Genomic DNA, 14478 nt, shown 5'->3' with positions numbered 1-14478 from the left:
GCAGATTACGAGTCGAGCGCCCTAACCAACTGGCCATGCCGGGTCCCGATGTAGGAAAAAGTGATGTATTGAAAATCAACTACAATATGTGATCACAAACATGTTCTAATTAATAATTTTGTAATTAAATGCTTAGTAAGGTCTATTTAATCTTTTTAAAAGATAGTACTTACAAAGTAGGCAGAACAACACTGCTTGAATGTTTCCATGGTTACGAGTCACTACAGCCAAGACAGTAATAAATCCATGAAAAACCAACAGCAAAATGATCCATGGTTCTGTCCAATCCACCTTAAAGAGTGTAAATATACTTTTGAACATAAAACACATGCTTTTAACTCGTTTATTTACTTATGATACATCCCTAGTGTCTTATAGTACTTACAGTGATGCATCTCCTCCTTGAATGTAATATGTATAACCAATAGAGGGCTGGGTCCCCTTTGGAGGCACTGGCAAAGGCTTATTAGGGGCCCTCCATTGGTGACCTAATAATTTGCAAGAGGTATATCAAATTGCACTGGATAGTGTACTTGTATATTATTAGACAAGTGACAAACACACAACTTACGAAGAAGAAATAAAACTCTTGCCAGATTAATTTTGAGTTTATTTTAAAGACGGCCACTAACTCTTAATTTAAAATAGTAACCATTTATGATATTAGCATTTTCAGTGGTATAAAAAAAAAACTTGTGTGTAAATATAGTTTCTTCACAGAGATCTGGTGTGCACAAAAATGAAAATACACACATACTATATATATATTATGTTCCTGTTCTATACGTGTGCAACACCTACATGAAATAATACAAGTAAGTGTCCAATGTATGTGTGTGTATTAACAATATATGAAAATCTGAATTCACTGCACCAACAAATGTTTGAGTTTATAAGATGATTTTGAGAGCTTGCTAATAATTTGCCTGTTTGATGTCTCAGCTATAATGTTGGTTTCATTGCTTACGAGCACGAGGGCTTCCAGGTGCTGACTGCCAACGGCTGCTCGGTCTTGTTTATATCATCTTTAGCTTCAACAAACTTCTCTCACAGTGAGCTTGAGTGATTAAAAGTGGCAGAAGAAAGTGATACATTTTATGATAAGTTGTCATATGTTTCTGAATGTAGCATGTAGTTCTTAAGCAACTGAAAAACACATGTTAAACACCATTTGCACCTCTGGAAAGTTTTGCATGAAGTAACATCCACATGTTCTACTGTATGGTCAGTCTCAGATGCATCATTGGTGTTACCTCCCTCAATGACCATCTCTTTGAAAGCAGCGTACTGGTCTTCTAAACCTTGATTTAGCTTGGGATACACACATGCAAAATGTTTCAGTTCAGACCTATCTTATTCAGCAGGCAAACCCTTTTTCTTTATGTCAGCAAAACTCTTTGGGTCAAAACAGTGCACGTAAGCATATAGATGACTATGTTCAGCATATCATCTCATCAGACTTGCTATTGCTTGATCAAATACAATGTTAAAAGTATCAATCCTTTATGTAGTGATAGGTGATATAGTCATATCACTTTCTGCAGATATTGTTTCATCATACCTAGCTTTTCGTTTTCTCTTCCTTTGGACAGATAATTCAGCTGACACCTTGACTTCATCACATTTCTCAATATCTAACACAACGAGCCAATCAATATTGCACAAAATTTGGTTAATTTGTCTGACAAACATGTGTGCTATAGCTACAATGTTTCGCATGTCGTCCCTCAGTGCTCACGGTTGAACTGTACATTCTTCGATTTCCCTCAAACCCTGAACTAAATCAAGTCTACTTGTTTGAAGGTATTCTGATACTGGTGAGACATGATGGAAAACAGACAGAAATGTGTCAAAACTGTTTCATACCTCAGAAAGCCATCCAGCATCCTTCTAGTTTCTGTTTTTGTGGCAGCATCATGTGACTTTGAATGATGCAATATAATCAGACCTAGGAAAACTGCTTTGGAGTGGTCTGTACATGTTCTGAACACATAAGTTTAACATAACAGCAAATGTACAACGTTTCGACTACTTGTACCTTACGATGACAGAATCTTGTCGAAACGTTGTACATTTTCTGTTATGTTAAACTTATATTAAAGTTTTTCTTCATTACCCATTCAAGCCGTCTCCAAGCGTTATTAGTCTGTTGTCAGCTTTAAACAATAGGTGCAGGACTTGCTCACACTATGTAGTAATTTCATGATTTTCCTCAGATTTTTATACAAAACATAAAGCTATGAGGTAATAATCAGGAGAGAAGTTTGGTGTTGTAACTTGTATGTATGCCTAAACAGCATGCAGTCATGCATAAACAGATCTACACAAGTATCTAAGCCTCTATGTAAAGAAAACAAAATTTTAATAATCGACTAGCGGTTTACAGACGCAAGCACTTAATCATTTAAAACACTTTCCTCAAGAAGCTATGAATGTATTTTTTATTTACCTGTGGCAAAGCCAGCAAGAAGGGAGTATAAATATTAGTTATATATTATATTTATAGGTCTAAATATATTCAGTATTTATTATATTGTTCTACATCAGTAAGATTATTAAAGATAGATGAAGGACACTGGTTATAATCTATAAACTTAAGTTTAAATATTATTAAGTGGTAAACTATAAAAAAATTGAAGGGCTACCAATGCTTGAGTTCTAGGGGGCCCACCAGGAGTTTGCCAGGTTGCTTTAAGTAACTTTAAAAACCTTATAGTATGAATACCCTTTTGAAATCCCCCGATGTGAGTAAAACATAAATACCGTATTAGTTCTGTAGAAATAATACAAGTTGAAAATATATATATATATATAAAGGATATTTAGTGACTATAATTAAAATTCAGAGAATAAAACTATTAGTCATTTATCTTCACCTTGATCTAATGATGATATCACCATATTATTCATATGTGTAATTACAACTACATAATTACCTTGATCTAATGATGATATTACCATATTATTCATGTGTAATTACAACTACATAATTACCTTGATCTAATGATGATATTACCATATTATTCATGTGTAATTACAACTACATAATTACCTTGATCTAATTATATTACCATATTATTCATGTGTAATTACAACTACATAATTACCTTGATCTAATTATGATATTACCATATTATTCATATGTGTAATTACAACTACATAATTACCTTGATCTAATTATATTACCATATTATTCATGTGTAATTACAACTACATAATTACCTTGATCTAATTATGATATTACCATATTCTTCATATGTGTAATTACAACTACATAATTTGTTTCCTCTCCTATTGCTAAGAATACAGGACATCCATCACACTTACATTAACATTTTAGGCCTAGGTCCTGAAAGTTCACAACTTACATATACCACATGGCAAAATAACTATAAGTAATAAGTGCATACTAATTCCACAGAATTGTATGTCCCATTTCAAAACAACCTCATCATATATAAGACATATTACAGCCTGAGAGGATCATATACCCACAATGTCAAGTTACACAATTTAATGGTCACAGGGGATGAAAAAGTATAAAATGTAAACACATCACGATGAATTAATCAAAAGGAATTGGATCATACAAAGGTTTATTTTTTAGAAATAAAATATGAATATTTATAAATAAGCTGACAAATAAATAATGTACATATCACTATAATTACTGGAATGGAGTGAAGTGATACTGTGAAGGGTGCTGAGTAAAAGAATAGGTTAATAACAATGTGAGAAATATTGAGTCGACTTTGACGTACATAGACGTATGTTAAAATGAGATCTCTAGCATAAATGTGATTGGTCATATCATTCCACCCCCTCAATAAAAAAACAACATGCCTATCATCAATCAATTTATTCTTAAGGACTGGTAAAGATGGATCCATTAATGAGTTGCCCAATTATCTATGATATAAAGATGTAGACCATAAATTACTATTAGTTACTTGAAAACAACAACAAGTAAATGATCGTTGTACTTCAGGTATCAGCTCATAACTTTCTTTTTCTAAAGTCCCATTTTCACCTGTTATAGACATGAAACAAAATATGTTGCATGCCGAAACTCATAATATACATAAGAACATTTACTATTTACAGGTTGATTTGTGGGTTATGAATGAAAGCCTTTGTTGAACATGTGCTAAGTAATAACTCTGTAAAAAGCTTTTTTGTGAGACCAAGTTTATTCAACTAAAAAATACTATCAGATACTTACGAAAAAGGAGATTTCTTTATTATATTTTTCAATGTCAATGTATTATTCAGGTGAAGGGTATATACTTACAACAGAATTATATTTCAAATTAATACTGTAAGCTTAATCTCATTAAAGAACAAAAACCAATAAGCTTAAAGATTACTGTAACAGTTTGAATTTATACTACAGTCTATAAATTTCTAAACTAAGACAATGGAACTAAAATTTAATCTAACAACTGCTTGTACATCACCTTTTATGCATGAAAATGGCTAGAAAAACATAGATTTTATTTGAATATTTTAATTATTATTAGGTTTAAAACAGAATGCAGTTATATCACAGTGGGATCTTCTTGCTTACCTCTTCTAAGAGCTTCATAATGCTAAATATTTCTTTAGATTCAATTCCCACTTTGACTGTTCCTGCTGGATTCATCTTATAACCTAAGGTAAGTCATCTGAGTATTAATGTCAAATATAGGAAAAACCAGTAGTGTCCAATTCATTACAGTTACACAATCCAAGACCTTTATAATTTCTACTATAACTAATACTTTATGATGTAGCCACCCAAAAGTGTAACTGCCATTATTCTGTTGGGAAAAACAGTTGTCATTAAAATATGATCTACACTGGCAATTAATTAACTGTTCAGTCATATAGCCATACTGTTAAATTGCATTCTGTTAATTTATATTCTTCTAATGACAATACACATAATAGAAAAGTTGTAATACTAAAATCAGTTGCAAAATACTTTCTTCTTGTTATACTTACACTGTAACTTGTAAGTTACAGTTTACAATTTACACGTACTCATGATGTAGATAAAGCATAAACAACATTTTGAGGCTAAAATAGATATTACAAAATAGTCACGAGATTGCTATTTTTTCTAATTAAAATCTGTGGACATTCTCCTTAAAAAAAAAGATCTATCAGTTTACTTCAATAAATAATGATGAGAAAATAATGCTGAAAAAATTCCATTTACTTAGATAGACACAAATATGGCTAAATCATTTAGTAAATGATGATAGTGATGTTCATTCTACGAAAAAGAAATAAATTACTAATATTATTCGCCTTAGGTAAATAAATCATTAAATGTAGATAACATTTTTGTGCAAATAAGTATTTCATTCTCGGGAAATTAGAATAATCGAATCGTTGACTAACAATAACATTTATAGTACACTACATACACAAAACAAATCCTTATTATAATAAATTATCATTTTACTCGTATAACTTATATAAGTTACAAAGAATAAAATAATTATTTTTTGTATTAACTGTTTTATAATTTATATGCTGCATGATTACGACTACGAATGACGACTCACTAAACGACGACGCTCAAGTATAGCTTTAGTTTACTTTATTAAAAACACTTTTCTTTATGTTCTCACCCAGACGATAAACGAAAGAGTAATTTAATCTGTTACCATGTTAATTCGATAGGAATGATCAAAAATAGATCAACTATACTAAGCCACACAGACTAGATCGCTACTAGTGCTAGTACTACTGTACTTGTACAGTTTAGGCCAACGACGTAAGCCTTTCACGCATTCGCAAAACTGAGGTGTCGCTTTTTTCTGAATCATTCATTCAATCTTCCTTTGACATTAGGCTTAACTACCGGCTTACATTCGGTTAAGATTTTGTAACAGTACAATAAAATGATCAAAAGCTACTACCCGCACTAACTTTTTATGACGATTATATTTACATAACAGGAAAAAAATCCATAAAGAAAATATCAAGTTATCAAAAACAAATGAAAATGAAGAGCATTCACAAACGTTGTATTATCAAATGATACTTTTCTTTATTCGACTTGAAAAACAATAAAGATGAATACTATATTAGTGACTAAGGCCTTCTGTCTGCAAACGATATTTTGCAAATTCAGTTTGATAAAGGTTTTCAAGATGTTGACAAAAGTGTATATGATCTTAATCCAGTAATCTAATTATTTGCTGTAACCATCATGTAAGACAGAAACTCGAAACTCTGTACTTATATTTATTCACAATATATTTGATTTATTTCATCTGTCTGAGAAAGTATATAGATACTATTTCTCTTTAGTCACTTTATCCTTATAGTAAAATTTAGCTGTAATAACAAGCCCCATTACTGATCACAGTTGGATCTCTAGCGGATAAAATTGATATCTTTGAACAAGCAATGAACTAAACTGGCAACAACATTTGTAGCGACATCTGTTAAGAATAATTAGCATTTTTAAAAATTACCATTTGATTACTTCGAAGTCTTTTTCTACTAGCTGTTCTTCTTCCAGTTAACATAGTATTTAGTCAATTTCTTCAGGCCTATTACATGAGACTTTAATTGTTATGTTCAAACTACTACAACAACAACAAAAAAAAAGATTCTTATATAATGTTTCTGCAGAACAATATCGTATCACTCACTGTTTCTCAGCTCGAGAATTATGTTAAATGCTTGTCTATGTTTCAGGTGTAACTGTTGTATTCGCAATAACAAAATTTACAGATTTGTTTAATCTTCCCAAATCTTTCTTTGTCAACAAAATTTTCATAATGACCCGACGGTGTTCATTAAGGAATTATTACTGAAATTTTTACAGTAGTCTGGATCTGAACGTCTTAACGAATGGTTTGGTTTGTTTTGAATTTCGCCCAAAACTACACGAGGGATATCTGTACTAATCATTCTTAATTTAGCATTGATAGACTAGATGGAAGGTAATTAATCAATACCACCCACCGCCAACTCTTGGACTACACTTTTACCAATGAATAATTGGATTTACCATCACATTATAACACCCCATTACTAAAAAGGCAAGCATCTTCGGGAATGGGGATTCAAACCCGCGACCCGCAGATTGCGAGTTGGGCGTCGTAACCACCAGACCATACCAGGCCTTAATTTATGTATGATTTGTTTTTCAGCCATAAACAAAAAAGTTACGTAACAATTTAAACCTCTAAAATGTAGCTTGATTACATATATGAAAACATAATTTTTATCCTTATTATAGAATAAATGAAGTTCTTTTCAAATTTTCGCACAAAGTTACACACCTGCACACTACCCTACTTTTGAACTGACAGACTACAGGGATGGTGGCTAGTTAACATCACCTACCACCGTCTCTTCGGCTACTCTTTCCTTATTGAATATTAAGATCTGACCGTCGCTGTTAAACCTCACCGAAAATCAGGAGCGAATATTTGGGCGCAACGGGGCCCGAACCATGAATATTCGAATTCACAGTCTGGGCACGCTAAACACCGGATTTTGATAATTTAAACTTTTTTGCTTGTTTGCTGAGAAATCCAAACTGAAAATTGTGAAGATTTTAAGTGGCAGCAAATAAAACAGGTATTCAATTTAAAAGTTATGTTCCACATAGACTGGGTAATTGTAAAAATCTTATTTAATTCTTATTAATATATATATGAAATATGTAAACCATGGACACATGTTTAATAAACATGTCTTTGCTCATGATAAATTAATTTGGTAACATCTTATATTATATGAATATTGATTCTCTTTCCTGAAGCGGTGTGTCTGTAGACTTACAACGCTAAAAACCGGGTTTCGATACCCATGGTGGGCAAAGTACAAGTAGCCCATTGTGTAACTTTATAATTAATATCAAAACAAACAAACATTCAATCCCTTCCTAAATGTGTGGTTCTTTTCAGTGTGAATAAAATTTCACATGGTGCTAAAAATTTGTGGCAGTGCGTGGTCAAGTGTGAATTTGTTGATCGCGGCCCGTTGCCACAAAAACGCATTCTGCACTTTGGAACTGTGGGTCCGCTGTAAGAGTGACCTTTAAATCCCGCTATTCGTTCAAACAGAATAGCTTAAGAATTAGTGATGGGTGCAACTGACTAGCTGCATTTCTTCTAGTCTACCACTTAAAAATTTGGGACGGTTTTTTTTAATTATGCGCAAAGCTACTCGATAGCTACCTGTGTTAGCCGTCCCTAATTTAGCAGGGATAGACTTGAGGGGAAGACAGTTAGTTAACACCACCCATTGCCAACTCTTGGGCTCCTCTTTTACCAACGAATAGTAGGATTGGCCATCACATTATATCTCTCCCACGGCTGAAAGAACGAGCATGTTCGGTGACGGAGAGTCGAACCCACGACCTCAGATTGCGAGTCGAGAGCCCAAACCATCAGACCATGCCAAGCTCAACATGTTTTCTCCTTAACAAAAAAAGAAAAAAAAATCTTGGAAACATGATAGAGATTTTCTTAAGAACATAACAAAGAGACGGATCTTTAAAGGAATTCAAGGAGGTAACACAATACAGATCTTTAAAGCAATTCAAGGAGGTAACACAATACAGTGCCGCAAGCATGGCAAGGAAGTGACATGATAAAAGGCTTCAATCATATCTGGGAGGTGACACGAGACAGAACTTCAAGAAGGCAAGGAAATGACACAATACAGGTTCTCAAAGCACGAAAAGGTGGTGACACATTAGAGAGGTTCAAGCATGACAAACAAGTGACACACACTAAGAGTTTTAAAGCATAAAATTGACACGATGAAAACGTAAGTTCTTGAAATCCTAATAAAGAGACAAAACAAGTCCACAAAAACATGGTCAATAAATGACACAAGAAACATGGCAAAGGAGCGATATAATTAAATGTCTTCAAAGTATAGTGTTAATAAATTAATTGCGTACAAACTACCAACTTTCGGGCGTGTTTAAATTATTAGAACACAAAACAACTGATGAAACACTAATTCACTTACTAACAAATGCAAATGACACAATATTTTTATTTTTTGTACAAAATATTACATCAGTGTGGATGAAACGATCTACACTGTATTTTTTCTAAGTTGTACTCTAATTCGTGTGAAAAGTCCAACAAGAGGTATCACTCATTAAATAACAGTTCAAGTGAGAAAGCAAAAAATAGTAGAACGCGTATTACACACGAGAAATAATATTAACAGCGTAAAGAAACGAGTCAGCTGAATTTTGACCCAATAGTTCCCAAAAAATATTTTCAATAATTTTTTGTCGGAAAAATCTGTACATACAGCCGTCTTAGCTATACAGTCTATCATTACAACTATTATAAAAAAAACACAAAAATTATAATTATAATCGAAATTTAAACTTGTTACAAAATTGTAAATAATATAGATGGAGATAAAAAATATATACACCAAATTGAGAATGAGTACCAAAGTAATACAACTTATTATATATTTTAAATACGTTCAATGTATCCACAATCCAAATCACAATTCTGATATTTTGAAAATGTACAAGTAAGTAATCTTGTTTTATTATTATTATTACTATTTGTAAAGGTACATCGGGTTAAAATTACAAAATTCCCTGAACTTGTGGGCTTAAAATTATAACCCTAACAAATATTACAAACTTAACTTCACTTTCCTAGTTTCGTTTGTTTTACAGACAGTACCTTATTGCAAAAGAAGTTCGGAAAGTGGATTAATTAACAGTGAATTGTAAAATTATATATATATATATACGTATCAAAAACCAAGTTCAGGAAGCTTATTGGTTGACAATGAATTGTAAAGACCTACATATAGGTGTCAAAACACACAGTAAATTACAAGTTAATTGAGAGAAATACTTTGATAAAATCTATTTATTCATTGTACAGGTAAAGCAATTGTAAAATCTTCACTGAAAATGATAACATAACTAATAAAATGAGAAAGCACTTTAAGACTGTCTATTTGGCTGATCGTAATGCGCTGTAACTCACGTAATGACTAGGTGATTAAACGTTATATCCTTTTAAATATGACGTCATCAATCACGTCGTACACGACACTAAGATAACTTTATAAGTAAAAGCACCACAATTTACTTTAACAGACAGAGAATATCGGCATATTATGTCGAATACTGGCGTATCGGTTAATTATGGTAATTACATATTTTTTGATAAATATTACAGCCTCAAATGCAAATATCCTTCTGATACGCTATTAATGAAACGATGACTTGCACTTAGATACTTAGAATTTCTTTCGTGACAAAAACACTTTTTCGGAAAGATTTGAGAAGATAAGACAAAAAGGAACATGAACGCAATAAGAACTAATTATATATGAACGAGAAAATAAAAAAAATCTAATTTCAAAGCAACACTATCCCGTTTTAATGATTTGGCTTCTTTCTTATATACACTTGAAAATGATTATAAGAAACAAGGAAATGAAACCGTTACTGTATCACATGCTCAGTCTTATTGCTTTTAGCTGAAAAGGGACATTTTTTCCGCCACTTATTTAAGAGTAAAACTAAAAGCCTGTCCACAGGGATATCGCCAGTCTTCACTAGACAATTAAAGGCCTGTCCACAGGGATATGACCAGTTTTCACTAGGACAACTAAAGGCCTGTCCACATGGATATCACCAGTTTTCACTAGGACAACTAAAGGCCTGTCCACAGGGATATCGTTAATCTTCACTAGTACAACTAAAGGCCTGTCAACAAGGATATCGTCAATCTTCACTAGTACAACTTAAAGCCTATCCACAGGGATATCGCCAATTTTCACTAGTACAGTTAAAGGCCTGTCAACAGGGATACCGCCAGTTTTCTCTAGTACAACTAAAGGCCTATCAACAATGATATCGCCAGTTTTCACTGAAAAAAAGTGAAACAGATTCTAAACAATTTGTAGTCCATCATTAAGTTCCTTTCTCCAGACACAAACTTACGAAGTATGAATCGTTGAACATACACCTTTATCTTAACAAAAGCTTCTTCCTTTATGAAATCTGAACACTCAACTAACTCCAGGAATGTTGAAAACGAATGCGTGAAAAGTTTAGTTTTCAAGTAGTTACGTCATAATGACATACTTCCGTCGTCTGAAAACGAATGCGTGAAAAGTTTAGTCTTCAAGCAGCTACGTCATAATGATGTACTCCACTTCCGTCGTCTGAAAACGAATGCGTGAAAAGTTTAGTCTTCAAGCAGCTACGTCATAATGATGTACTTCCGCCGTCTGTTCAAGTGTATTTTCAGTCTTCTGATCACAGTGTTTGGAAATCTGTTGAAAAATACACAGTTTTTACTTGACAGTAAGGATATAATTATAAAAATACCGATGCATGTTCTTGTTTAAGAAAAGAAAACCCCCTTAACTGATCGTCAAGAAGAAAATATAAAATTGTATAACATACTAAATGCTTATTAACTCAAAACAAGCTAGAATAAAATATTTCTTTTTTATATCCCTCCTCTTAAAATATTTAGTAACTCTGATACTAATAGACTTTAAACGAATTTTCTCGCACGAAATCATCGAGAAATTTGTGAACCAGTCACGATCTAAAGCCCCCAGTAGCACAGCGGTATGTTACAATGCTAGAAACCGGGTTTCCATACCCGTGGCGGGCAGAGCACAGATAGCCCATTGTGTAGCTTTGTGCTTAACTTCAAATAAACCAAACCCCATCTAAAATCCTTAGTAATTATAAATTCCATTTATTGACTTACCACCATTACATAAACCCCTCCCCCATCGACTTAGCGGGACTTATAGTGTTAAATTTGTGTTTCGATACCTGCGGTTAGTAGAGCACAGGTAACCCTTTGGATATTAAGCTTCGTGCTTAACAACAAACGAGACCGGTGCAGAATAACGATAAGTGACTTGTCTGTCATACTTTGAAAACACATCGTTTAATATAACGCTAAAGGCTCTTCAAAGAAACTGCCCTCAATCAATACGAACCATTTATGACATACTAATGCAATGTTTCAAATCCAGGCTTGATGGTTCTGAAGAAGCAGTATAAAAAAATGGGGGAAAATATTATAAAAAATGCCTACAAAATATTGATACAGCGCCATCTATTAGTTCAAGATAGAAACTTGATTTGATGTCAAGAGACGTTTACTATAAGCTATAAAAAAAAAACATTAAAGGCAAAACAAAAACAAAACTAACCACAAACATATATATATCGGCTTCACACTATTTTATGGGTTTAAGAGTATGAACCTAATCCTAGCACGTTATTATTTCTTGACAATTTTTAAAGGAAAAATAAATAAAATATGTAGATAAAGATTTATTGATAATATTGCCATTTGATCCCAGACTATGAAATAGATAGTCGAAAAGAAAATTTGCGTCAAGTTTGAGCCCGATTCCACATCAATAAATTGCTTTAAAATTTTTACAGGTGAGACAAACAGCGGTCGCCACATTTATCAGTGGTTTGTTTTTAGTGCAAGACTACACAATGGATTATTCGTGCTGTTCCATCGCGAGGAATCGAACCCTAGGTTTTACTATCATAAACCCTCAAGTTTATTGTTGAGCTACGGGGGTGACACTTTGAATGAACTAGACAGACGAGTGAATTGTGATTAAAACCAAATTATATTTTGGCGTTTGAAAATAACATTTTGACGCAAAAATACAGGAATATTGTCCCAAACAAAGCCTAGCAAGAAACAGGGTTCCTGCATAAATTCAAGATATATGTTGATAGAAAAGGAACCACCTAATGAATACCGTTAAATAATATTAACAGTTTGGGGGAAATAAATGTAACATTTTTTTAAATTCAGAAATATATATGTGCAAAAAAAATAAACTCCCAAGTTTTTTAAAATTTAAATAATTATTTTAGAAAAACAAGATACTCAAGAGCAACACACACACGTACAGCAAGGAAATAAACATAATTAACGAACGATCTAATGATTGAATGAAAGGTAATTACAGTCTGCACGATACATCTACATTGTCTAACATCTGAAGGTTATTTCAATTTACTACGCTACACGTCAAACAGCCTATTTACTGCTTTATAACAAAGTATAGGACAAAGCAGATCCATCAGAGTCAGGAAATGTCAATCCAATTACTTTTTATAATGCAGTTCTAAAATGCAACAATAGGCTTCGGTTTGTTTATAAATGTAGAGTAGTTTTTAAAATATATTAATTTCTGTTAATTATTACCTGCGTGTAATTAACTATGCATATTAACGTACAAAAATATTATCAAAATTATCAACGTTGTTCATTTTAAATTGTTTGCTTTGAAAAGCTTTCTGTTGCAAAGAAAGTAAATTTTATTTTATTTCTTTAAAAAAATTCACTTTTTTGAGCTCACATCTATCTAAAATAATTATGAATGTATATTGACCCCTCGTCACTAAAGTTTGATAATGAGATTTATCAATTATTAAAATTAAAATGTTTTTGTGTGACACTCCTGGTGGCCAAAACTATAGTAGTTTTTTTTAGCGCACTTCTTTACTGTCGTTTTTTTTATTTGTAAAGTTTCTATATATATTTAGGTACATAAATGTATGACCAATTTATCTTAAAGTACTGAAAAGTTCTCCATTTACACTACGCCTGTTGTCAAAATTAAACTCGAGGAAATTAATGTTTATTGAGGAACCAAACGAACAGAACAATTAACTCAAATATACAATAACAACGTCTTTTTAAGCCACCATCAAGTAATAGTTACATTCAAATATGACTCTTACCTGATGACGAATTGATACTTTGGGTCGAAACGTTGTAATTATTAAAATTAAAACCTGTCTACCGTAAAATATGTTGATGTTGTATTTTTGAATTAAACTTGAAGTCGAAGAAAATTTTTTTTTATTATTGATTATCAATGTCTGAAGGATAAAAACTTTCAAGTTTGGTATTATCTACCTTAATTTTGGTTATTGCATGGGTAGCCATTATGAGCTTTATTACAGTTATGAATCGTTATGATGATAAATAATATTGTAATCGCTGTCTCTTACAATTTCTGAGGACTTGAAGAAATTCCTGATACTTGATTAATTTCTACGCCATGACCATAGTCAACAGTATGCGTATGTTTTTGCAGTTAGGGACAAACATAGATAAGTCCATTTTCAATCACACAGAAACAAATGAGTATCCCTATGAAGGTAGGGTCGATGAAATCATTTCTGGGTGTAAATACTGATGAAAACAGTACCGGATAATATTGGTGGGTTCTTTATGGATGACGTACTGCATCATTCAAATGCGGATACACTTAGTGTTTCATATCTTTCACAGTACTTCATTTGTCCACATGAGGATATACTTAGTGTTTAATATCTTTCACAGTACTTCGTTAGTCCACATGAGGATACTCTTAGTGTTTCATATTTTCCCCAGTACTTCGTTAGTCCACATGCGAATACTCTTAAGGTTTCATATTTTCCCCTGTACTTCATTAGTC

At 32.5% G+C, this 14478-nt stretch overlaps 2 protein-coding genes across 5 annotated transcripts in view; both read right to left on the bottom strand.

Moving 5' to 3' along the window:
* The window catches only part of LOC106457303 (transmembrane protein 18-like), a 13235-nt gene extending 7474 nt beyond the window's left edge, over positions 1–5761 (bottom strand). The window contains exons 1-3 of one of the 4 annotated variants that reach the window (XM_013916693.2): positions 5619–5761; positions 4568–4650; positions 174–291 (exon numbers count right to left, since the gene is read on the bottom strand). In XM_013916693.2, coding sequence (XP_013772147.1) covers positions 174–291; positions 4568–4642 — 193 coding nt within the window. In that variant the 5' untranslated portion in view covers positions 4643–4650; positions 5619–5761. Of the gene's footprint in view, positions 1–173; positions 292–4567; positions 4651–5502 lie in introns of all 4 variants that reach the window. The other 3 variants (XM_013916694.2, XM_013916692.2, XM_022383171.1) reach the window with 3 other exon arrangements.
* Positions 5762–8998: 3237 nt separating this feature from the next.
* Positions 8999–14478, bottom strand: part of LOC111085294 (Down syndrome cell adhesion molecule homolog) — a 25430-nt gene continuing 19950 nt past the window's right edge. The window contains exon 11 of the mRNA XM_022383173.1: positions 8999–11289. Coding sequence (XP_022238881.1) covers positions 11209–11289 — 81 coding nt within the window. The 3' untranslated portion in view covers positions 8999–11208. The remainder of the gene's footprint in view (positions 11290–14478) is intronic.

This window comes from Limulus polyphemus, unplaced genomic scaffold (assembly GCF_000517525.1).
Source record: "Limulus polyphemus unplaced genomic scaffold, Limulus_polyphemus-2.1.2 Scaffold314, whole genome shotgun sequence".
NCBI lineage: Eukaryota > Metazoa > Arthropoda > Merostomata > Xiphosura > Limulidae > Limulus > Limulus polyphemus.
This window is presented reverse-complemented; position numbering and strand designations above follow the sequence as displayed.